Source organism: Streptopelia decaocto (genome assembly GCF_964273445.1).
Source record: "Streptopelia decaocto genome assembly, chromosome: 30".
Taxonomy (NCBI): domain Eukaryota; kingdom Metazoa; phylum Chordata; class Aves; order Columbiformes; family Columbidae; genus Streptopelia; species Streptopelia decaocto.
In genome coordinates this window covers 1-23,881 of record NC_138685.1, presented here as the reverse complement: position 1 = coordinate 23,881, position 23,881 = coordinate 1, and the positions used below count along the sequence as shown (strand labels likewise).

The window sequence follows — 23,881 nt, the reverse complement described above, 5'->3', positions numbered from 1 at the left end:
GGGGGTTAATCACTGAATTTCCCCCCAAAAAGCGCATTTTGGGGGGGGTTAATCACTGAATTTCCCCCCAAAAAGCGCATTGTGGGGTGGTTAATCACGGAATTTCCGCCCAAAAAACCCCTAAAAACCGCATTTTTTTGGGGGGGGGCCCCCAAAAATCACCAAGAAGGGGCGGGGGGGGGAGTCGGCGACGAATGCAGAATCTCATTTAATAGAAAACGGTGGTTTTTTAACAAAAAACCCCCCCCCGCGACGGGAAGAAACGACACGAACACCCGCAGATCGACGACCCAGACAGGAGCGTCAGTGCCGCCCCCTCGGCCGCCCCCTCCCCGGCTCCCTGATCGATTTATTGCACTTAATTAATTAAGAAAAGCGCCGCGACCTCGTCCCCCCCACCCCGGGCTGGACCCCTAAACCCTCCCTGAGAAAAGCGGCCGGGGGGGGGCCCCCAAAAGCTGCTTTTTTGGGGGTTCTGGTTGGGTTTTTGGGACTTTCCATCAGCCCAAGGGGAGGAGTTGAGGGCGCGGGTTAAGCCCGGAAGCAATTAATTCTAACTTAATTAACTCTAAATCAATTAATTAACCCCATATCCTCTACTCGACACCCCCCCCCGCCCCGTAACGCTGATAAATAGAGACGGAAAATGAACGAAAAACCCCCCAAATAAACCAAAATAAGAGAGGGATTGGAAATAAATAACCAGCCGGTCCTGGGTCTCTGTAGTGCCGGACGCTTGTCCCCGTGTCACCGGGTCCCTGTAGTGTGTGGGGTGTCCCCCGGTGTGTCACCTTACCGCGGTGTCCCCTCCTCTTCCTCGGTGGCCCCTTGTTGTCCTCGGTGGCCCCTCCTCGTCCTCGGTGGCCCCTCGGTGTCCCCTCCTCTTCCTCGCCGCAGGATGAAGGCGCCGCGATGTCACCTCGGCGTCACCTCCCATGGGGACACGTGGCCGGCTCGGGCGCCTTTGGGGACACGGGGTGGGGGGGCGGGATAGTGTTTTTGGGGCAGAAAACGGTGATTTGAAGGTTTCGGCCGGCGGAGCGGGAGGACGACGACGCTCCGGCACCTGCGGGAGAGGGACGGGCACGCGTGTCCCCATTGTCCCCAAATGTCCCCAGGGTGTCACTGCGTGTCCCACGGTGTCCCCACTGTCCCCACTGTCCCCAACTGTCCCCAGACGTTCCGGGGTGTCACTGGGTGTCCCCACTGGCCCCAGGTGTCCCCACTGTCCCCAACTGTCCCCAGATGTTCCAGGGTGTCACTGGGTGTCCCCACATGTCCCACGGTGTCCCCACATGTCCCAGGGTGTCACTGAGTGTCCCCAGGTATCCCAGGGTGTCCCACTGTCCTCAACTGTCCCCAGATGTTCCAGGGTGTCACTGGGTGTCCCCAAGTGTCCCAGAGTGTCCCCACTGTCCCCAGGTATCCCACGTGTCACCAGGTGTCCCCACTGTCCCCAGGTGTCCCTATGTGTCCCAGGGTGTCACCGGCTGTCTCCAGATGTCCCAGAGTGTCCTCAGCTGTCCCAGGGTGTCCCCACTGTCCCCAGATGCCCCAGGAAGTCCCCAGGTATCCCAAGGTGTCCCCACTATCCCCAGATGTCCCCATGTGTCCCAGGGTGTCCCCACTGTCCCCAGGTATCCCAGGGTGTCCCCACTATCCCCAGATGTCCCCATGTGTCCCAGGGTGTCCCCACTGTCCCCAGGTATCCCAGGGTGTCCCCACTATCCCCAGATGTCCCCATGTGTCCCAGGGTGTCCCCACTGTCCCCAGGTATCCCAGGGTGTCCCCACTATCCCCAGATGTCCCCATGTGTCCCATGGTGTCCCCACTGTCCCCAGGTATCCCAGGGTGTCCCCACTATCCCCAGATGTCCCCATGGGTCCCAGGGTGTCCCCATTGTCCCCAGGTATCCCAGGGTGTCCCCACTATCCCCAGATGTCCCCAGGTATCCCAGGGTGTCCCCACTATCCCCAGATGTCCCCATGTGTCCCAGGGTGCCCCATGGTGTCCCCACTGTCCCCAGGTATCCCCACTATCCCTACATGTCTCAGGGTGGCCCCAGGTGTCCCCCATTACTCCCAGGTGTCCCAGGGTGTCCCCAGCTGTCCCACGGTGTCCCCACACGTCCCACGGTGTCCCCACGTGTCCCAGAGTGTCCCCAGGTGTCCCAGGGTGTCCCCACTGTCCCACGGTGTCCCCACATGTCCCACAGTGTCCCCACGTGTCCCACGGTGTCCCCACGTGTCCCAGAGTGTCCCCAGGTGTCCCAGGGTGTCCCCACTGTCCTACGGTGTCCCCACGTGTCCCAGGGTGTCCCAGAGTGTCCCCACTGTCCCCAGGTATCCCACGGTGTCCCCACATGTCCCACGGTGTCCCCACATGTCCCAGGGTGTCACTGGGTGTCCCCAGGTGTCCCAGGGTGTCCCCACTGTCCCCAGGTATCCCAGGGTGTCCCCACTGTCCTCAACTGTCCCCAGATGTTCCAGGGTGTCACTGGGTGTCCCCAAGTGTCCCAGAGTGTCCCCACTGTCCCCAGGTATCCCACGCGTCACCAGGTGTCCCCAATGTCCCCAGGTGTCCCAGGTATCCCAGGGTGTCCCCACTGTCCCCAGATGTTCCAGGGTGTCACTGGGTGTCCCCAGGTGTCCCAGGGTGTCCCCACTGTCCTCAACTGTCCCCAGATGTTCCAGGGTGTCACTGGGTGTCCCCAGACGTCCCAGGGTGTCCCCACTGTCCCCAGGTATCCCACGTGTCACCAGGTGTCCCCACTGTCCCCAGGTGTCCCTATGTGTCCCAGGGTGTCACCGGCTGTCTCCAGATGTCCCAGAGTGTCCTCAGCTGTCCCAGGGTGTCCCCACTGTCCCCAGATGCCCCAGGAAGTCCCCAGGTATCCCAAGGTGTCCCCACTATCCCCACATGTCCCCACGTGTCCCAGGGTGTCCCCACTGTCCCCAGGTATCCCAGGGTGTCCCCACTATCCCCAACTGTCCCCAGGTATCCCAGGGTGTCCCCACTATCCCCAGATGTCCCCATGTGTCCCAGGGTGCCCCATGGTGTCCCCACTGTCCCCAGGTATCCCCACTATCCCTACATGTCTCAGGGTGGCCCCAGGTGTCCCCCATTACTCCCAGGTGTCCCAGGGTGTCCCCAGCTGTCCCACGGTGTCCCCACATGTCCCACGGTGTCCCCACGTGTCCCAGAGTGTCCCCAGGTGTCCCAGGGTGTCCCCACTGTCCTACGGTGTCCCCACGTGTCCCAGGGTGTCCCAGAGTGTCCCCACTGTCCCCAGGTATCCCACGGTGTCCCCACATGTCCCACGGTGTCCCCACATGTCCCAGGGTGTCACTGGGTGTCCCCAGGTGTCTCAGGGTGTCCCCACTGTCCCCAGGTATCCCAGGGTGTCCCCACTGTCCTCAACTGTCCCCAGATGTTCCAGGGTGTCACAGGGTGTCCCCAAGTGTCCCAGAGTGTCCCCACTGTCCCCAGGCATCCCATGTGTCACCAGGTGTCCCCACTGTCCCCAGGTGTCCCTATGTGTCCCAGGGTGTCACCACTGTCCCCAGATGTTCCAGGGTGTCACTGGGTGTCCCCAAGTGTCCCAGAGTGTCCCCACTGTCCCCAGGTATCCCACGCGTCACCAGGTGTCCCCACTGTTCCCAGGTATCCCCAGGTATCCCAGGGTGTCCCCACTGTCCCCAGATGTTCCAGGGTGTCACTGGGTGTCCCCAGGTGTCCCAGGGTGTCCCCACTGTCCCCAGGTATCCCAGGGTGTCCCCACTGTCCTCAACTGTCCCCAGATGTTCCAGGGTGTCACTGGGTGTCCCCAAGTGTCCCAGAGTGTCCCCACTGTCCCCAGGTATCCCACGTGTCACCAGGTGTCCCCACTGTCCCCAGGTGTCCCTATGTGTCCCAGGGTGTCACCGGCTGTCTCCAGATGTCCCAGAGTGTCCTCAGCTGTCCCAGGGTGTCCCCACTGTCCCCAGATGCCCCAGGAAGTCCCCAGGTATCCCAAGGTGTCCCCACTATCCCCAGATGTCCCCATGTGTCCCAGGGTGTCCCCACTGTCCCCAGGTATCCCAGGGTGTCCCCACTATCCCCAACTGTCCCCAGGTATCCCAGGGTGTCCCCACTATCCCCAGATGTCCCCATGGGTCCCAGGGTGTCCCCATTGTCCCCAGGTATCCCAGGGTGTCCCCACTATCCCCAACTGTCCCCAGGTATCCCAGGGTGTCCCCACTATCCCCAGATGTCCCCATGTGTCCCAGGGTGCCCCATGGTGTCCCCACTGTCCCCAGGTATCCCCACTATCCCTACATGTCTCAGGGTGGCCCCAGGTGTCCCCCATTACTCCCAGGTGTCCCAGGGTGTCCCCACATGTCCCACGGTGTCCCCACGTGTCCCAGAGTGTCCCCACGTGTCCCAGGGTGTCCCAGAGTGTCCCCACTGTCCCCAGGTATCCCACAGTGTCCCCAGCTGTCCCACGGTGTCCCTACATGTCCCAGGGTGTCACTGGGTGTCCCCAGGTGTCCCAGGGTGTCCCCACTGTCCCCAGGTATCCCAGGGTGTCCACACTGTCCCAAACTGTCCCCAGATGTTCCAGGGTGTCACTGGGTGTCCCCAAGTGTCCCAGAGTGTCCCCACTGTCCCCAGGTATCCCACGGTGTCCCCACTGTCCCCAACTGTCCCCAGATGTTCCAGGGTGTCACTGGGTGTCCCAGAGTGTTCCCCACTGTCCCCAGGTGTCCCCAGGTGTCCCCACTGTCCCCAGATGTTCCAGGGTGTCACTGGGTGTCCCCAGACGTCCCAGGGTGTCCCCACTGTCCCCAGGTATCCCACGTGTCACCAGGTGTCCCCACTGTCCTACGGTGTCACTGGGTGTCCCCACATGTCCCAGGGTGTCCCCACTTGCCTACGGTGTCACTGGGTGTCCCCACGTGTCCCAGGGTGTCCCAGAGTGTCCCCACTGTCCCCAGGTATCCCACAGTGTCCCCACATGTCCCAGAGTGTCCCCACTGTCCCAGGGTGTCACTGGGTGTCCCCACGTGTCCCCAGGTGTCCCCAGCGTCCCCACCTGCGCTCACAGCGGCTCCTGAACCGCCTCCCTCAGCAGCTCCTCCAGCTCCTGCTCATTCTTGGAGCAGCTCAGCTCTGCAACACAAACCCATTTTCCCCCAATTTCACCCCAAAATAAACACAGGCGACCCCCCAAGAGCCTCGTTCCCGCGGGGCTCATTAACTCCACCTCCTAATTAACGAGCGCTTTGAAAAGCAACTCGCTTCGCCTTCAAATCCCCCCAGCCAAAGTGCAGTTATCACCCCTTGGGGCGTCCCCAGAGCGGCCGTTTTGGGGTGAAAAGCACCCGGATTGGGGCCGGGGGGGTCTCACCGTGCTGTGCCGCGCAGCTCCCGGCTTTGCCGTCGGCGTCCGGCAGCGCCCGCGCGAAATCCGGCTTGAGGCCGTTGGGTAGAGGGGGGTCGGAGCGGGACACGGGGTCCCCATTCACCGGCGTTTCGGGGTTCGGGGGCTCCGGTAAAGTCTCCACCCGCGTCACCACGAAGATTTTGTGGCCTCGGCCGGGGCTGGAGACCGAAATCCTGCGCTCGGCGCATTGGGGTGAAGCGGGACCCCCCTGTTCGGCGACGGGGAGGGGACACGGCCGCTCCCGCGGCGGCGCCGGCGCGGTGACGTCGGCGCGTTCCGCGGCTTCGCTCGAGTCCTTCGCCACCGCGGCGTCCGCCTCATCGTCCGTGTCCGAGTCGGAGTCCGTCCCGTCGTCACCGTCGTTGTCACCGTTGTCGCTGTCCCCGTTGGCGGCGGGTTCGGTCCCCTCGGTGGTGGCCTCGGTTGCCCCCTCGTCCTTGTCCTCGTGGGTGATTTCGGGCATGGAGGCCGAGTGCTGGAGCTGCTGCTCCTCCCGCTCGCGCGCCAGCACGAAGTTGCGTTTGCAGCCGTTCTGGATCTCGGCCAGAAGAGCTTTTTGGGTCTCCAAGAAGCTTTTGACCTGCCCGGAGGGGAAATGGAGACGGTTCGGGACGGTGGGAGAAACGGGGAGTCGGGAACGAGAGGGAATGGGGAACGGGGGGGATCGGGAACCTTGGGAGATCAGGAATGGTCAGGAATCGGGAATGTTGGGGAATCAGGAACGTTGGGGAATCGGGAATGTTCGGGAATCAGGAACGTTCAGGAATCAGGAACGTTGGGGAATCGGGAAACGTTGGGGAATCAGGAACATTGGGGAATCGGGAACGTTTAGGAATCAGGGACTTTGGGATATCGGGAACATTCAGGAATCAGGAATGTTCAGGAATCGGGAACGTTGGGGAATCGGGAACGTTGGGGAATCGGGAACGTTCAGGAATCGGAAACGTTTGGGAATCAGGAACATTGGGGAATCGGGAATGGTCAGGAATCAGGAACGTTGGGGAATCGGGAACGTTCGGGAATCGGGAACGTTGGGGAATCGGGAACGTTGGGGAATCGGGAATGTTCAGGAATTGGGAACGTTGGGGAATCGGGAATGGGGGATAAGGGACTTGGGAGATCAGGAATGTTGGAGAATCGGGAACGTTGGGGAATCAGGAACAATTGGAAAGTTGTGAACAGTTGGGAATCAGGAACATTTGGGAATTGGGAACGTTGGGGTATCGGGAACAGTTGGAAATCAGGAACAACTGGAAATCAGGAACATTCAGGAATCAGGAACGTTGGGAAATCAGGAACGTTGGGGAATCAGGGACTTTGGGATATCGGGAACAATTGGAAATTGGGAATTTTGGGAAATCAGGAACAATTGGAAATCAGGAGCAGTTGGAAATTGGGAACAATTGGAAATCAAGAACGTTCAGGAATCAGGAACGGGGGAATCAGGGACTTTGGGAGATCAGGAACGTTTGGGAATCGGGAACGTTTGGAAATCAGGAACGTTGGGGAATCGGGAACGTTTGGGAATCAGGAACATTAGGGAATTGGGAACGTTGGGGTATCGGGAACAGTTGGAAATCAGGAACAACTGGAAATCAGGAACAACTGGAAATCAGGAACGTTCAGGAATCGGGAACGTTGGGGAATCAGGAACGTTGGGGAATCAGGGACTTTGGGAAGTCAGGAACAATTGGAAACAGGAGCAGTTGGAAATCAGGAACGTTCAGGAATTGGGAACATTGAGGAATCGGGAACGTTTGGGAACCAGGAACGTTCGGGAATTGGGAATGTTGAGGAATCGGGAACGTTTGGGAACCAGGAACGTTCGGGAATTGGGAATGTTGAGGAATCGGGAACGTTTGGGAATTGGGAACGTTCAAAACAGGGATCAGCGGGAAACCGAGAACACCCACAAACCAGGAACGTGACCCCCACAAAGGGTTTGGAGGGACACCCACAGCACCCACTGCACCCACAGCACCCACGGCACCCATGGCACCTACTGCACCCCCAGCACCCACAACACCCAGGGCACCCACACCACCCACGGCACCCAGGACACCCACAGCACCCATGGCACCCCCAGCACCCACGGGACCCATGGCACCCCCAGCACCCACGGGACCCATGGCACCCACAGCACCCACGGGACCCATGGCACCCACGGGACCCACACCACCCAGGGCACCCACTGCACCCACGGCACCCATGGCACCCAGGGCACCCCCAGCACCCATGGCACCCCCAGCATCCACGGCACCCACAGCACCCACGGCACCCACTGCGCCCACGGCACCCACGGCACCCCCAGAATCCACAACACCCACGTCACCCACAGCACCCCCAGCACCCATGGCACCCCCAGCACCCACGGCACCCCCAGCACCCACTGCACCCAGGGCACCCACTGCACCAAGGGCACCCCCAGCACCCACGGCACCCAGGGCACCCCCAGCACCCACGGCACCCAAGACACCCACAGCACCCATGGCACCCCCAGCACCCACGGGACCCATGGCACCCACACCACCCAGGGCACCCATGGCACCCCCAGCACCCATGGGACCCATGGCACCCACGGGACCCCCAGCACCCACAACACCCACAACACCCATGTCACCCCCAGCACCCACGGCACCCACGGCACCCACAGCACCCCCAGCACCCACAGCACCCAGGGCACCCACAACACCCATGGCACCCACACCACTCGTGGCACCCACAGCACCCACAACACCCACAGCACCCACAGCACCCAGGGCACCCACAGCACCCACAGCACCCAGGGCACCCACAGCACCCACACCACCCAGGGCACCCACAACACCCATGGGACCCACAACACCCACGTCACCCACAGCACCCCCAGCACCCCCAGCACCCACACCACCCACACCACCCACAACACCCACGGCACCCACAGCACCCACGGCACCCACCGCCTCCTTCTTGGGCTCGCGGTCCAGGTCGAGGCGCAGCAGCGAGTGATTGACCTTGAGCGCCAGCGACAGCGCCATCAACCCCCCCGTCTTGATCTCGTTCTCCCGCAGGTCCAACCGCAACAACCGGGGGCTCTCGGCGATGAATTCGGCCACCGCCACCGCGCCTGACGGGGACAGGGACGGTCACACCGCCCTTGAGCTTCCCACGCGGCTCAAGAGGCGCCGGAGCCACCGAACCCGCGGGATCGCGGCGTTTTGGGGACTCGTTGGGGACAAACGGCGCCGGCGCGGTGGCCGCGGCGTCACCCACCTTCGCAGGTGAGTTTGGTGGAGGCCAAGCCCAAGCGCAGCACCGAGCGGTTGCCGATCAGCCCGTTCTTGAGGTTGCGGACGCCCTCGTTGCCGATGGGGTTGTGGCCCAAGTTCAAGGTCTCCAGGCTCTGAGTGTGGGGCTGCGGGGACGTGGGGGACAGGGATGGCTCGAAGGGGACATTGATGGCTCGAGGGGGACGGGGATGTCTCAAGGGGGACATTGATGGCTTGAGGGGGACATTGATGGCTCGAGGGGGACATTGATGGCTCGAGGGGGACGGGGACGGCTCGAGGGGGACATTGATGGCTTGAGGGGGACAGGGATGGCTTGAGGGGGACAGGGATGGCTTGAGGGGGACATTGATGGCTCGAGGGGGACAGAAATGGCCCAAGGGGGACAGGGACGGCTTGAGGGGGACAGAAATGGCCCAAGGGGGACATTGATGGCTTGAGGGGGACATTGATGGCTCAAGGGGGACACTGATGGCTCAAGGGGGACAGGGACGGCTCGAGGGGGACATTGATGGCTTGAGGGGGACAGAAATGGCCCAAGGGGGACAGGGATGGCTCGAGGGGGACATTGATGGCTCGAGGGGGACAGAAGTGGCTCAAGGGGGACAGTGATGGCCCAAGGGGGACATTGATGGCTCGAGTGGGACACTGATGGCTCAAGGGGGACATTGATGGCTCGAGGGGGACACTGATGGCTCGAGGGGGACATTGATGGCTCGAGGGGGACAGGAATGGCTCAAAGGGGACAGAAACAGTTCGAGGGGGACATTGATGGCTCAAGGGGGACATTGATGGCTCGAGGGGGACATTGATGGCCCATGGGGGACACTGATGGCTCGAGTGGGACATTGATGGCTTGAGGGGGACAGGGACGTCTTGAGGGGGACAGAAATGGCCTGAGGGGGACAGGGACGGCTCGAGGGGGACATTGATGGCTCAAGTGGGACATTGATGGCTCGAGTGGGACATTGATGGCTCGAGGGGGACAGGAACAGCTTGAGGGGGACAGGAACAGCTTGAGGGGGACAGGAACAGCTCGAGGGGGACATTGATGGCTCGAGGGGGACATTGATGGCTCGAGGGCCAAGTGCCAGGCAGTGCCAACCCTCTGTCACCGTCCCCCGGCCGCGCTCACCAGCGTCATGCCCAGATAGGCCATCCCGGTGTGCGTCAGCTGGTTGTTCCACAGCACCAGCGTCACCAGCCCCTTCTGCTGCTCCTTCAGCCCCTCGCACAGGTAGGCCAGGCCTAGGGGACGGGCGCAAACGAGCAATTAAACCTCACGTTAATTAGCGTTAAGCTGGAGCGCAGAGCAAACCCGCCAGGGGTTGGATGAGCGGGAGCGCTCCTGTCTGGGTCGTCGATCTCGGCCACAAGGGACGTGGCGGGTGACAAATTATGGTGTGCAGGGGGATCTGGGGGGACTGGGATGGGGTTTGGGGGTACAGGGGGGTTCTGGGGGTGCAGGGGGGTGGGTACAGGGGGACTCTGGGGGGGCCCAGGACAGTGTGTCCCCCCCAGGACTCACCCAGCAGCATGAGGGGTCACCCCAAGAGGTTGATGCTGTGCAGGGGGTGACGGGGTATACAAGGGGGTTCTGGGGGTACAACGGGGTTCTGGGGGTGCAGGGGGGTTCTGGGGGTACAAGGGGGTTCTGGGGACTCTGGGGGGGGGTCCAGGACAGTGTGCCCCCCCCCCCAGATTCACCCAGCAACATGAGGGGTCACCCCAAGAGGTTGATGCTGTGCAGGGGGTGACGGGGTATACAAGGGGGTTCTGGGGGTACAACGGGGTTCTGGGGGTGCAGGGGGGTTCTGGGGGTACAAGGGGGTTCTGGGACTCTGGGGGGGCCCAGGACAGCGTGTTCCCCCCCGCAGGACTCACCCAGCAACATGAGGGGTCACCCCAAGAGGTTGATGCTGTGCAGGGGGTGACAGGATGGGGTTGTGGGGGTGAAGGGGTATACAAGGGGGTTCTGGGGGTACAAGGGGGTTCTGGGGGTACAAGGGGGTTCTGGGGACTCTGGGGGGGCCCAGGACAGCGTGTTCCCCCCCCCAGGACTCACCCAGCAACATGAGGGGTCACCCCAAGAGGTTGATGCTGTGCAGGGGGTGACGGGGTATACAAGGGGGTTCTGGGGGGACAACGGGGTTCTGGGGGTGAAGGGGGGTACAAGGGGGTTCTGGGGGTGCAGGGGGGTACAAGGGGGTTCTGGGGACTCTGGGGGGGGTCCAGGACAGTATGCCCCCCACAAATTCACCCAGCAACATGAGGGCTCACCCCGATAGGTTGGTGCTGTGCAGGGGGCTCTGGGGGGACCAGGATGGGGTTTGGGGGGTACAGGGGGGTTCTGGGGCTGCAGGGGGGTACAAGGGGGTTCTGGGGGTGCAGGGGGGTACAAGGGGGTTCTGGGGACTCTGGGGGGGGTCCAGGACAGTATGCCCCCCACAAATTCACCCAGCAACATGAGGGGTCACCCCGATAGGTTGGTGCTGTGCAGGGGGCTCTGGGGGGACCAGGATGGGGTTTGGGGGGTACAGGGGGGTTCTGGGGACTCCGGGGGGGCCCAGGACAGCGTGTGTCCCCCCCCCCAGGACTGACCCGAGTCCAGGATGTGGTTGTTGCGGAGGTCGAGGATCTGGATGTAGCAGTTGAACTTGAGCAGGTTGCCGAGCTGCGCCGAGTCCTGGAGCCCGTTGAGTTTGTTGTCGGCCAGGTAGAGCTCCCGCAGGTTCACGTTCATCTTCAGCGCCGTGGCTGGGGACCAAACACCCCAAAAATCAGCATTTTCACCCCAAAAACACCCCCCCGAGGAGGAAAACGGCGCCAACACGTGGCCTTTGTCCAGTTTAATTAACAATTAACCACCCTGGAGACCACTCAGCTATCCCCATGCCCCCCATAGCTCTGGCCCGCATGGGATTTATGGCTAATTAGTTAATTTAATGAGGGGGGGCGCTAAGTGTGGACTGAAAGCAGAAAGTGCTGGTGCGGCTTTGGGGGTTCTGGGGGTGCAGGGGGGTACAAGGGGGTTTTGGGGGGGCCCAGGACGTTGTCCCCCCCCAGACTCATCCAGAAGCATAAGGGGCCACCCAAGAGGCTGGTGCTGTGCAGGGGGCTCTGGGGGGACTGGGATGGGGTTTGGGGGGTACAGGGGGGTTTTGGGGGTGCAGGGGGGTACAAGGGGGTTCTGGGGACTCTGGGGGGGTCCAGAACAGTGTCCCCCCCATTAGCATGAGTGGGTGCCCCGAGAGGTTGGTGCTGTGCAGGGGGCTCTGGGGGGACCGGGATGGGGTTTGGGGGGTACAGGGGGGTACAAGGGGGTTTTGGGGGGGCCCAGGACATTGTCCCCCCCCCAGACTCACCCAGCAACATGAGGGGTCACCCCAATAGGCTGGTGCTGTGCAGGGGGCTCTGGGGGGACTGGGATGGGGTTTGGGGGGTACAGGGGGGTTTGGGGGTGCAGGGGGGTACAAGGGGGTTCTGGGGGGGCCCAGGACATTGTGCCCCCCCCCATTACTCACCCAGCAGCATGAGGGGTCACCCCAATAGGCTGGTGCTGTGCAGGGGGCTCTGGGAGGACTGGGATGGGGTTTGGGGGGTACAGGGTTTCTGGGGGTACAGGGGGGTACAAGGGGGTTTTGGGGGTGCAGGGGGGTACAAGGGGGTTCTGGGGGTATTGGGGGGCTCTGGGGGGGTCCAGGACGTTGTCCCCCCCCAGACTCATCCAGAAGCATAAGGGGCCACCCAAGAGGCTGGTGCTGTGCAGGGGGCTCTGGGGGGACTGGGATGGGGTTTGGGGGGTACAGGGGGGTTTTGGGGGTGCAGGGGGGTACAAGGGGGTTCTGGGGACTCTGGGGGGGTCCAGAACAGTGTCCCCCCCATTAGCATGAGTGGGTGCCCCGACAGGCTGATGCTGTGCAGGGGGCTCTGGGGGGACCGGGATGGGGTTTGGGGGGTGCAGGGGGGTACAAGGGGGTTCTGGGGGGGCCCAGGACAGTGTCCCCCCCATTACTCACCCAGCAGCATGAGGGGCCACCCCAATAGGTTGGTGCTGTACAGGGGGCTCTGGGGGGACCGGGATGGGGTTTGGGGGGTACAGGGGGGTACAAGGGGGTTCTGGGGGGGCCCAGGACATTGTCCCCCCCCATTACTCACCCAGCAGCATGAGGGGCCACCCAAGAGGCTGGTGCTGTGCAGGGGGCTCTGGGGGGACTGGGATGGGGTTTGGGGGGTACAGGGGGGTTTTGGGGGTGCAGGGGGGTACAAGGGGGTTCTGGGGACTCTGGGGGGGTCCAGAACAGTGTCCCCCCCATTAGCATGAGTGGGTGCCCCGACAGGCTGATGCTGTGCAGGGGGCTCTGGGGGACCGGGATGGGGTTTGGGGGGTGCAGGGGGGTACAAGGGGGTTCTGGGGGGGCCCAGGACAGTGTCCCCCCCCCAGACTCACCCAGCAGCATGTGGGGCCACCCAAGAGGCTGGTGCTGTGCAGGGGGCTCTGGGGGGACCGGGATGGGGTTTGGGGGGTACAGGGGGGTTTTGGGGGTGCAGGGGGGTACAAGGGGGTTCTGGGGGTATTGGGGGGCTCTGGGGGGGTCCAGGACGTTGTCCCCCCCATTACTCACCCAGCAGCATAAGGGGCCACCCAAGAGGCTGGTGCTGTGCAGGGGGCTCTGGGGGGACCGGGATGGGGTTTGGGGGGTACAGGGGGGTTTTGGGGGTGCAGGGGGGTACAAGGGGGTTCTGGGGGTATTGGGGGGCTCTGGGGGGGCCCAGGACGTTGTGCCCCCCCCATTACTCACCCAGCAGCATGAGGGGTCACCCCAATAGGCTGGTGCTGTGCAGGGGGCTCTGGGGGACTGGGATGGGGTTTGGGGGGTACAGGGGGGTTTTGGGGGTGCAGGGGGGTACAAGGGGCTTCTGGGGGTATAGGGGGGTCCTGGGGACTCTGGGGGGGTCCAGAACAGTGTCCCCCCCATTAGCATGAGTGGGTGCCCCGAGAGGTTGGTGCTGTGCAGGGGGCTCTGGGGGGACCGGGATGGGGTTTGGGGGGTGCAGGGGGGTACAAGGGGGTTCTGGGGGGGCCCAGGACGTTGTCCCCCCCCCCAGACTCACCCAGCAGCATGAGGGGCCGCCCCGACAGGCTGGTGCTCTCCAGGTGCAGCACGGCCAGGCTGCTGCTGATGCGCAGCGCCCGCGCCACGAAGGGCGCCGAGTGGTCCAGCAGCGGCGTGTTCCGCGCGTCCAGGTACTGCAGGCAGCTGGTCTGGGGGGAGAACGGACCCCCCGGGGGCATCGGGTCAAAGCCCCACCCAATCAACTCCTTATTACCCCCGCAATTCCAGATAAATGTCTTATTGGCCATAGAGTTCCCAATCGACGCCTTATTGGCCATAGAGTTCCCAATCAATGCCTTATTGGCCATAGAGTTCCCAATCGACGCCTTATTGGCCATAGAGTTCCCAATCGACGCCTTATTGGCCGTAGAATTCCCAATCAACACCTTATTGGCTGTAGAATTCCCAATCGACGCCTTATTGGCCATGGAATTCCATATAAATGCCTTATTGGCCATAGAATTCCCAATCAACACCTTATTGGCCATAGAGTTCCCAATCAATGCCTTATTGGCCATAGAATTCCCAATCGACGCCTTATTGGCCATAGAGTTCCCAATCAATGCCTTATTGGCCATAGAATTCCCAATCGACGCCTTATTGGCCATAGAGTTCCCAATCAATGCCTTATTGGCCGTAGAATTCCCAATCGACGCCTTATTGGCCATGGAATTCCATATAAATGCCTTATTGGCCATAGAGTTCCCAATCGACACCTTATGGGCCATAGAGTTCCCAATCAATGCCTTATTGGCCATAGAATTCCCAATCAATGCCTTATTGGCCGTAGAGTTCCCAATCGACGCCTTATTGGCCGTAGAATTCCCAATCGACACCTTATTGGCCGTAGAATTCCCAATCGACGCCTTATTGGCCGTAGAATTCCCAATCGACGCCTTATTGGCCGTAGAATTCCCAATCAATGCCTTATTGGCCATAGAATTCCCAATCAACACCTTATTGGCCATTGAGTTCCATATGAACACACTATTGTACATATGATTCCAATCAACACCTTATTGCCCATGGAATTCCATATAAACGCCTTATTGTCCATAGAATTCCCAATTAAAACCTATTGTCCATATAATTTCATATAAACACCTTATTGTCCATATAATTCCCAATCAATACCTTATTGCCTATTGAGTTCCATATAAACACTCTATTGTCCATATGATTCCAATAAACACCTTATTGTCCATATAATTCTCAATAAACACCTTATTGTCCATATAATTCCCAATAAACACCCTATTGTCCATATAATTCCATATAAACACCCTATTGTCTATATAATTCCATATAAACACCTTATTGTCCATATAATTCCCAATAAACACCTTATTGTCCATATAATGCCCAATCAACACCTTATTGCCCATGGAATTCCATATAAACGCCTTATGGTCCATATAATTCCAATAAACACCTTATTGGCCATGGAATTCCATATATATATAAGGACAATAAGGTGTTTATCTGGGATTATGTGGGCAATAAGGTTTTAACTGGGAATTATATGGACAATAAGGTGTTTATATGGAATTATATGGACAACAAGGTTTAATGGGAATTATATGGGCAATAAGGTGTTTATATGGAATTATATGGACAGTAAGGTGTTTATTGGGAATTATATAGACAATAGAGTGTTTATTGGAAATTATATTGACAATAAGGTGTTTATATGGAATTATATGGACAATATATGGACAACATACGGAACTCAATGGACAATAAGGCACTGATTGGGAGTTAAACACCATATTGTCCATATAACTCCCAATAAACACCATATTGTCCATATAATTCCCAATTAAAACCTCATTATCCAAAGAATTCCAGCTATATGGACAATAAGGTCTTTATCTCCAATTCCATGGACCATAAAGGGGTTCATATGGAATTATATGGCCCATAAGGTGTTTATATGGAACTCCATGGACAATACGGCGTTAATTGGGCATCATATCAACAATAAGCCGCCGAAAATCCCAATTAGCAGGTTGGGGTGGTTAATTACGGCCGGAGGGCGTTTTTGCACCACGCCCAACGCTTAATTAACCCCCCACAAAGGCCCAAACGCTCGTCATCCGGCCGTGAAGTTAATTAACAAACAGCTGCCACACGCCACTAATTACACCCACTTCTTATTGAGACGTCATTAGGATTTTCTCCTATCTGGAACGTCAACGGGGGGATATTTGAGCCCTGAATCGCGTGGTTTTTGGGGGAAAACCCTCCGGGGAAGGAAACGGTGGGGGAAATGGGTGTGGAAATGTTAATTAACGAGGCTAACGAACCTTTCTCATCATGTGGGCGGCCGCTTGCCACCCCCGGGTGCCGATGTGCTTGTTGCAGGAGATGTTGAGGTGCGTGGCCGACTCGTAGTACTCGATCATGTCGAAAAGGGCTGAGGCGCCCTAGGAAAGGGGGGAAGAGGAAGTTAGTGGGGGGAAATGGGGGGGAAATGGGGGTTTTGGGGGGGAAATGGGGTGTTGGGGAATGGGGTGATGGGGGTGGGTTGGTGGGGTGGGGAAGGGGTGAGGGGTTGGGAGGGGGGAAGGAGGGGAAGGGGTGGGGAAGGTGGGGAGGAGGGGGGAAAGAGGGGGAAACAAGGGGGAAATGAGGGGGAAACGGGGGGAAACGGGGGGGGAACGGGGGGGGAACGGGGGGGGAACGAGGGGGAAACGGGGGGGAAACGGGGGGAAACAGGGGGGAAACGGGGGGAAACGGGGGGGAACGAGGGGGGGAAGGGACGAGGGGGACGAGGGGAACAGGGGGAACGGGGGGGGAAACGGGAGGAAACGGGGGGGAAACGGGGGGGGAAACGGGGGGGGGGGAACGAGGGGGGAACGAGGGGGGAAACGGGGGGGGAAACGGGGGGGAAACGGGGGGGAAACGGGGGGGAAACGGGGGGGAACGAGGGGGGAAACGGGGGGGAAACGAGGGGGAAACGGGGGGGAACGGGGGAAACAGGGGGGAAACGGGGAAACGAGGCGGGGAACGAGGCGGGGAACGAGGGGGAAACGAGGGGGAAACGAGGGGGAAATGAGGGGGAAACGAGGGGGAAACGAGGGGGAAACGAGGGGGAAACGAGGGGGGAACGAGGGGGGAACGAGGGGGGGGAACGAGGGGGGAACGAGGGGGAAAAGAAGGAGGAAAGAAGGTGGAAAAGAAGGTGGAAAAGAAGGAGGAAAAGAAGGAGGAAAGAAGGTGGAAAGAAGGTGGAAAGAAGGTGAAAAGAAGGTGGAAAGAAGGTGGAAAAGAAGGTGGAAAAGAAGGTGGAAAGAAGGTGGAAAGAAGGTGGAAAAGAAGGTGGAAAAGAAGGTGGAAAAGAAGGTGGAAAAGAAGGTGGAAAAGAAGGTGGAAAAGAAGGAGGAAAAGAAGGAGGAAAGAAGGTGGAAAGAAGGTGGAAAGAAGGTGGAAAGAAGGTGGAAAGAAGGTGGAAAAGAAGGTGGAAAAGAAGGTGGAAAAGAAGGTGGAAAAGAAGGAGGAAAAGAAGGAGGAAAGAAGGTGGAAAGAAGGTGGAAAAGAAGGTGGAAAGAAGGTGGAAAAGAAGGTGGAAAAGAAGGTGGAAAGAAGGTGGAAAGAAGGTGGAAAGAAGGAGGAAAGAAGGTGGAAAGAAGGTGGAAAGAAGGTGGAAAGAAGGTGGAAAAGAAGGTGGAAAAGAAGGTGGAAAAGAAGGTGGAAAGAAGGTGGAAAGAAGGTGGAAAGAAGGTGGAAAGAAGGTGGAAAAGAAGGTGGAAAAGAAGGTGGAAAAGAAGGAGGAAAGAAGGAGGAAAGAAGGAGGAAAGAAGGAGGAAAGAAGGCAGGAAAGGGGCAGGAAAGAAACCGGGAAAAAGGCCGGAAATAAGGTGGAAAGAAGGCGGGAAATAGGTGGGAAAGAGGCAGGAAGAAGGTGGGAAAAAGCAGGAAAAAGGCCGGGAAAAGGTTGGAAAAAGGCAGGAAAGGGGCAGGAAAGAAGGCGGAAAGAAGGCAGGAAAGAGGCGGAAAGGAGGTGGAAATGAGGCAGAAAAGAGGCTGGAAAGAGGCCCAAAAAGGCCCAAAAAAGGCCCAAAAAACACATCCCCGGGGGCCAGGGTGGCAGAGACACCTCTGAGCACACAGGAAAACAAGGAAAACAGGGTTTTTTGGTTAATTTCCTGAATATTCGAGTTCCGGTGCCGCTACCGGGGATTTCGGCGCTTGGAACCTCAATATGGGGGAGAAACGAGCCCGAAATTCACCCCCCAACCCATCAAAACCAACCAAAATGGCTCGAAAAATGTATATTTAATGTATGGTGTGAACTAAAGCGGGTGCTCACGTCTTCATCCAGGTTGGTTTGCTCCAAATCCACGATTTTGAACTGGACCCGCTTGAAAACCTCCTCGAGCGCTTCGCAGGCTTTGTAATCCAGCTTCTCCCCTATGGAAACAGCGGCAAAACGGGGGGGATTTGGGGGTGAAATCAGCTTTTTTCACTCATTTCGAGGCGGTTAAACCCACCGAGGGGTGATTTTGATGCGATATTGGGGGTTTAATGGCATCAAACGGCGCTTCGGAGGCAACGGAACGCTCAGGGCTCACCTTTGAGATCCAGACATTCGATCCGCGGAGCGAGATCTTTCAATTCCTGCATGAAAATAGAGGAATTAATGCGATATAACGGCCCCAAAAATGGGGCAAAACGGGCAAAATACGGTCGTACCTCGATTTGCTTGAGGAGTTTGGGGATCTGGCGGCAGCTCAGTTTTTGGCAGGCGAGTTTGTAGGCGGTAACGATCTCCTCCACGGTCACGTTTTGGGCTGGCAAAGGGTAAAATGGCAAACGGGTGACGGCGGCGCCGCAAGAACATGGGTTTATAAGGGTTGGGTGTGTTATGGTGCGTCTGAGTCAATACTCAATGACTATACGTTGGGGAATGACCTATTGGAGAGCAGTATAGGGGATAAAGACCTGGGGGTCCTGGGGTGACCATGAGCCAGCACTGGGCCCTTGTGGCCAGGAAGCCAATGGGACCTGGGGGGGATTAGAAGGGGGTGGGCAGTAGGTCAGAGAGGTTCTCCCGCCCTCACATATATATATATATTGATATCTCTATAATACACGCAGTCATAACACCCTGAGAATGGCTGGTCTGGGAAGCTAAGCAGGGTCGGGCCCGGTCAGCACTTGGATGGGAGACCTTGTGGCCAGGAAGCCAATGGGACCTGGGGGGGATTAGAAGGGGGTGGGCAGTAGATCAGAGAGGTTCTCCTGCCCCTCTACTCTGCCCTTGAAAAGGGGTTTAGTTCAGATACTAGCAGGATATATATATATATATATATATATGTAATATATCCAGCCATAGCACCCTGAGAATGGCTGATCTGGGAAGCTAAGCAGGGTCGGCCCCGGTCAGCACTTGGATGGGAGACCATGTATATACACCCATAGCACCCTGAGAACACCTGATCTGGGAAGCTAAGCAGGGTCGGGCCCGGTCAGCACTTGGATGGGAGACCATATAGATACACCCATAACACCCTGAGAATGGCTGGTGTGGGAAGCTAAGCAGGGTCGGCCCCGCTCAGCACTTGGATGGGAGACCTTGTGGCCAGGAAGCCAATGGGACCTGTGGAAGCTTAGTTAAGCGAGGCTTAACAGTGGGTGGACAGGGATGGAGGTTGGAGCGGAAAATGAAATTCAACCCGGAGGAGCGACGAACAATTAACGCTAGAAATAATTAATGGCGATAGGACGGAACCTGAGACGCTCGGGTGGTTTTAAAGGTCGCGGCGTTTTAAAAGAAAGAGAAATATTGGGTGAAATACAGGGTGTTTTGGGGTGAAATGGGATGTTTGGGAGCAATGTGGGTGTTTCGGCTCCGGGAGGAAACGGGACGAGTCGAGGCGCGTCCGCGGGAGGAATTTCAAGCGATGAATGATGGATGAGATGCAAAATAAAGCCTTGAATCAAAATAATCATTATCCCCACGTGAGAGGGAGGAGAAACGCAGCGTCACGACCCGATCCTCCCTTTGGGGAACAGCAGCTCGTTAGCGGGCGCTTAACGAGCGATTGCGGAGAGAAAAGCGGGATTAATTAGCGCCGAGTAACGAGATCCGGATGGGGTCTCGTTACACGAGGAGCGACTGGGAAAAGCCCAATTTCTGGCTTGTGACACGGGGAGGGGTGTGGGGGGGGCGCTGATTTGGTGCCAAAAAGGAGAAGTGATGGTTCCCGGGGTCCGGCACCAACTGGTCTCCCATCCAAGTGCTGAACGGGCCCGACCCTGCTTAGCTTCCCAGATCAAACGTTCTCAGGGTGCTATGATTATATATATTACATACATATATATATATATATATATGCTCCCCGAGTATATCGCAAAGTAGAGGGGCAGGAGAACCTCTCCGACCTACTGACCACCCCCTCTAATCCCCCCCAGGTCCCATTGGCTTCCTGGCCACAAGGTCTCCCATCCAAGTGCTGAGCGGGGCCGACCCTGCTTAGCTTCCCAGACCAGCCATTCTCAGGGTGCTATGGCTGTATATATTACATACATATATACACATGTTCCCGGGGGAGATCATATGGGGCTCGGGGGGGGTCTGGGAGGACACTGGGGGGTCCTATGGGGGTGTCTATGGGGCTGGGGGGGACACAGGGTCCTGGGGGGACCACTGGGGGGATCATACAGCACCCGCTATTCCCCGCTGGTCTCCCATCCAAGTGCTGAGCGGGCCCGACCCTGCTTAGCTTCCCACATCAGCCATTCTCAGGGTGCTATGGCTGGATATATTATATATATATATGATCCCCAAATATAACCTGATGGTATTTGAACTTAATCCTTTTTTCAAGGGCAGAGTAGAGGGGCAGGAGAACCTCTCTGACCTACTGACCACCCCCTTCTAACCCCCACCAGGTCCCATTGGCTTCCTGGCCACAAGGTCTCCCATCCAACCACTGACCGGACCCGACCCTGCTTAGCTTCCCACATCAGCCATTCTTAGGGTGCTATGGCTGGATATACCAGGTCTCCCATCCAAGTGCTGAACGGGCCCGACCCTGCTTAGCTTCCCAGATCAGCCATTCTCAGGGTGCTATGGGTGTATATACATGGTCTCCCATCCAAGTGCTGAACGGGGTGGACCCTGCTTAGCTTCCCACACCAGCCATTCTCAGGGTGTTATGGGTGTATATACAAGGTCTCCCATCCAAGTCCTGAACGGGCCCGACCCTGCTTAGCTTCCCAGATCAGCCATTCTCAGGGTGCTATGGCTGGATATACAAGGTCTCCCATCCAAGTCCTGAACGGGCCCGACCCTGCTTAGCTTCCCACATCAGCCATTCTCAGGGTGCTATGGGTGTATATACATGGTCTCCCATCCAAGCACTGAGCGGGCCCGACCCTGCTTAGCTTCCCAGATCAGCCATTCTCAGGGTGTTATGGGTGTATATACAAGGTCTCCCATCCAAGTCCTGAACGGGCCCGACCCTGCTTAGCTTCCCAGCCATTCTCAGGCTGCTACAACTGTATATATTATATACATATATATATGTTCCCCAAGTATATGGTGAATTTAACCCTTTTCCCCGTTCTCCAACAGGTCGTTCCCCAACTTATCCATGAACCCCATGAACCGCGTCCCCCCCCCAGCGCCGTTACCGTGTCTCCAGGGGTCTTTGGGCTCCACCGCCCCGGACACAATATCCTCATCGGATGGAAACGTCACCCGCTTCGCCCCGGCTCTCAACCGCCCGTCCTCCGCTCCTCCGCTGGCCCCGGGCGGCGGGGCCTCATTCCCGGGTTCGGAGGGGGCGACCGCCGGCCCCGGGGCCTCCATGGCGGAGCTGTCCGTCCTCACCGCCGCCCCGGGGGCATCGCCCGGCGCTCCGGAGCCGCTTCACGGCGGGAAAGGGGCGGACGGGGTGGGGGGGGCGCACCGGAGCGCACCGGAGCGGAGCGGCCGCCGCCTCCCGCCAGCGCCGCAGCGGCCGCCGCCTCCGCCGCCGCACTTTCGCCACGGCGGCGGGGAAGGGAGGAACGACAACCGGAGAATAGCGGAGAAACGGGGAGGGGGGAATAAAATATAATATAATTAAAAAAAAACGGGGATGGGACGCGGCCGCGTTCGGCAACGCTCGGTGTCTGGGTCCCCGTGGCGAATCTGCGGGAGCGAATCGTTTGAGGCACTTTCGCCAATGGCCGCCGCACTTTCGCCACGGCCGCGGGGAAGGGAGGAACGACAACCGGAGAACGGGGGAGAAGCGGGGAGGGGAGAATAAAATATAATATAATTTTAAAAAACGGGGGTGGGACGCGGCCGCGTTCGGCAACTCTCGGGCTCCGGTCCCGGTGGCGAATCTGCGGGAGCGAATCGTTTTGGGCGGGCGGCGGGAGTAGCGCTGCGATGGCCGCCGCACTTTCGCCACGGCGGCGGGGAAGGGAGGAACGACAACCGGAGAATAGCGGAGAAACGGGGAGGGGGGAATAAAATATAATATAATTAAAAAAAAACGGGGATGGGACGCGGCCGCGTTCGGCAACGCTCGGTGTCTGGGTCCCCGTGGCGAATCTGCGGGAGCGAATCGTTTGAGGCACTTCGCCAATGGCCGCCGCACTTTCGCCACGGCGGCGGGGAATGGACGAACGACAATGGGAGAACGGGGGAGAAGCGGGGAGAGAGAGGAATAAAATATAATATAATAAAATACAATATGATAAAATAAACCGGGGATGGGATGCGGCCGCGTTCGGCAACTCTCGGGCTCCGGTCCCGGTGGCGAATCTGCGGGAGCGAATCGTTTTGGGCGGGCGGCGGGAGTAGCGCTGCGATGGCCGCCGCACTTTCGCCACGGCGGCGGGGAAGGGAGGAACGACAACCGGAGAACGGGGGAGAAGGCGGGGGTTGTGGTAAAATAAGACTAAACCGGGGATGGGGCGCGGCCGCGTTCAGCTCCGCTCGGTGTCCGGGTCCCGGTGCGGACGGCGGTGGCGAATCTGCGGGAGCGAATCGTTTTGGGCGGGCGGCGGGAGCAGCGCCGCGATCGCCGCCGCACTTTCGCCAAACCGGGAGGCGGGAGAAGGAGAAGGAAGCGGCGGCACCGGGAGCGGAAGAGGAACGGAAAACCCGAAGAGAAACGCCCTTCGGCCCCGCAAACGGAGCGCGGTGTGTTCGCCGTTAAAGCCCTGAAGCGAATCTGCGGCGGCGGAATCGCAGGCGGGAGGCCGAGGCGGGAGCGGCGGCGACACGCGGGTAACGGGGAATAACGGGGGTTAACGGGGGGGTCCTGTGGGGTCTATGGGGTGTCTACGGAGGTCTATAGGGTGTCTATGGGGCTGGGGGGGGTCTATGTGGGTGCCTATGGGGCTGGGGGGTGTCTATAGGCTGTCTATGGGGCTGGGGGGGCATCTATAGGGTGTCTATGGGGGTCTATAGGGTGTCTATGGGGCTAGGGGGGACTCTATAGGGTGTCTATGGGGCTGGGGGGGGGGTCTATAGGGTGTCTACGGGGGCTATAGGGTGTCTATGGAGCTGGGGGGCTCTATAGGGTGCCTGTGGGGGTCCATAGGGTGTCTATGGGGTTGGGAGAAGCTCTATAGGGTGTCTGTGGGGCTGGGGGGGGTCTATAGGGTGTCTATGGGGTTCTATAGTGTGTCTGTGGGGCTGGGGGGGTCTATAGGGTGGCTGTGGGTTGTCTATAGGGTGTCTATGGGGGTCTATAGGGTGTCTGTGGGGCTAGTGGGGGCTCTATAGGGTGTCTACGGGGGTCTATAGGGTGTCTGTGGGGGCTCTATAGGGTGTCTACGGGGGTCTATAGGGTGTCTGTGGGGCTGGGGGGGCTCTATAGGGTGTCTACGGGGGTCTATAGGGTGTCTGTGGGGGCTCTATAGGGTGTCTACGGGGGTCTATAGGGTGTCTGTGGGGCTGGGGGGGCTCTATAGGGTGTCTATGGGGGTCTATAGGGTGTCTGTGGGGCTGTGGGTTCTATGGGGGTGTCTGGGGGGTGTCTATAGGGTGTCTATGGGGGTCTATAGGGTGTCTGTGGGGGCTCTATAGGGTGTCTACGGGGGTCTATAGGGTGTCTGTGGGGCTG

General features: G+C 59.0%; 1 protein-coding gene across 1 annotated transcript; it reads right to left on the bottom strand.

Annotated features, from left to right (window-relative positions):
* Positions 1–192: 192 nt before the first annotated feature.
* On the bottom strand, positions 193–21,807 carry PPP1R37 (protein phosphatase 1 regulatory subunit 37). The gene is made up of 13 exons (XM_082074015.1): positions 21,450–21,807; positions 18,504–18,601; positions 18,383–18,428; positions 18,121–18,221; positions 16,115–16,234; positions 13,807–13,957; positions 11,293–11,448; positions 9,827–9,939; positions 8,678–8,819; positions 8,365–8,531; positions 5,390–6,005; positions 5,075–5,151; positions 193–1,066 (listed from the first exon to the last, which is right to left on the bottom strand). The coding sequence occupies exons 1-12, from the start codon at positions 21,625–21,627 to the stop codon at positions 5,081–5,083; spliced, it is 1,959 nt and encodes a 652-aa protein (XP_081930141.1). The 5' UTR covers positions 21,628–21,807; the 3' UTR covers positions 193–1,066; positions 5,075–5,080.
* Positions 21,808–23,881: the final 2,074 nt, after the last annotated feature.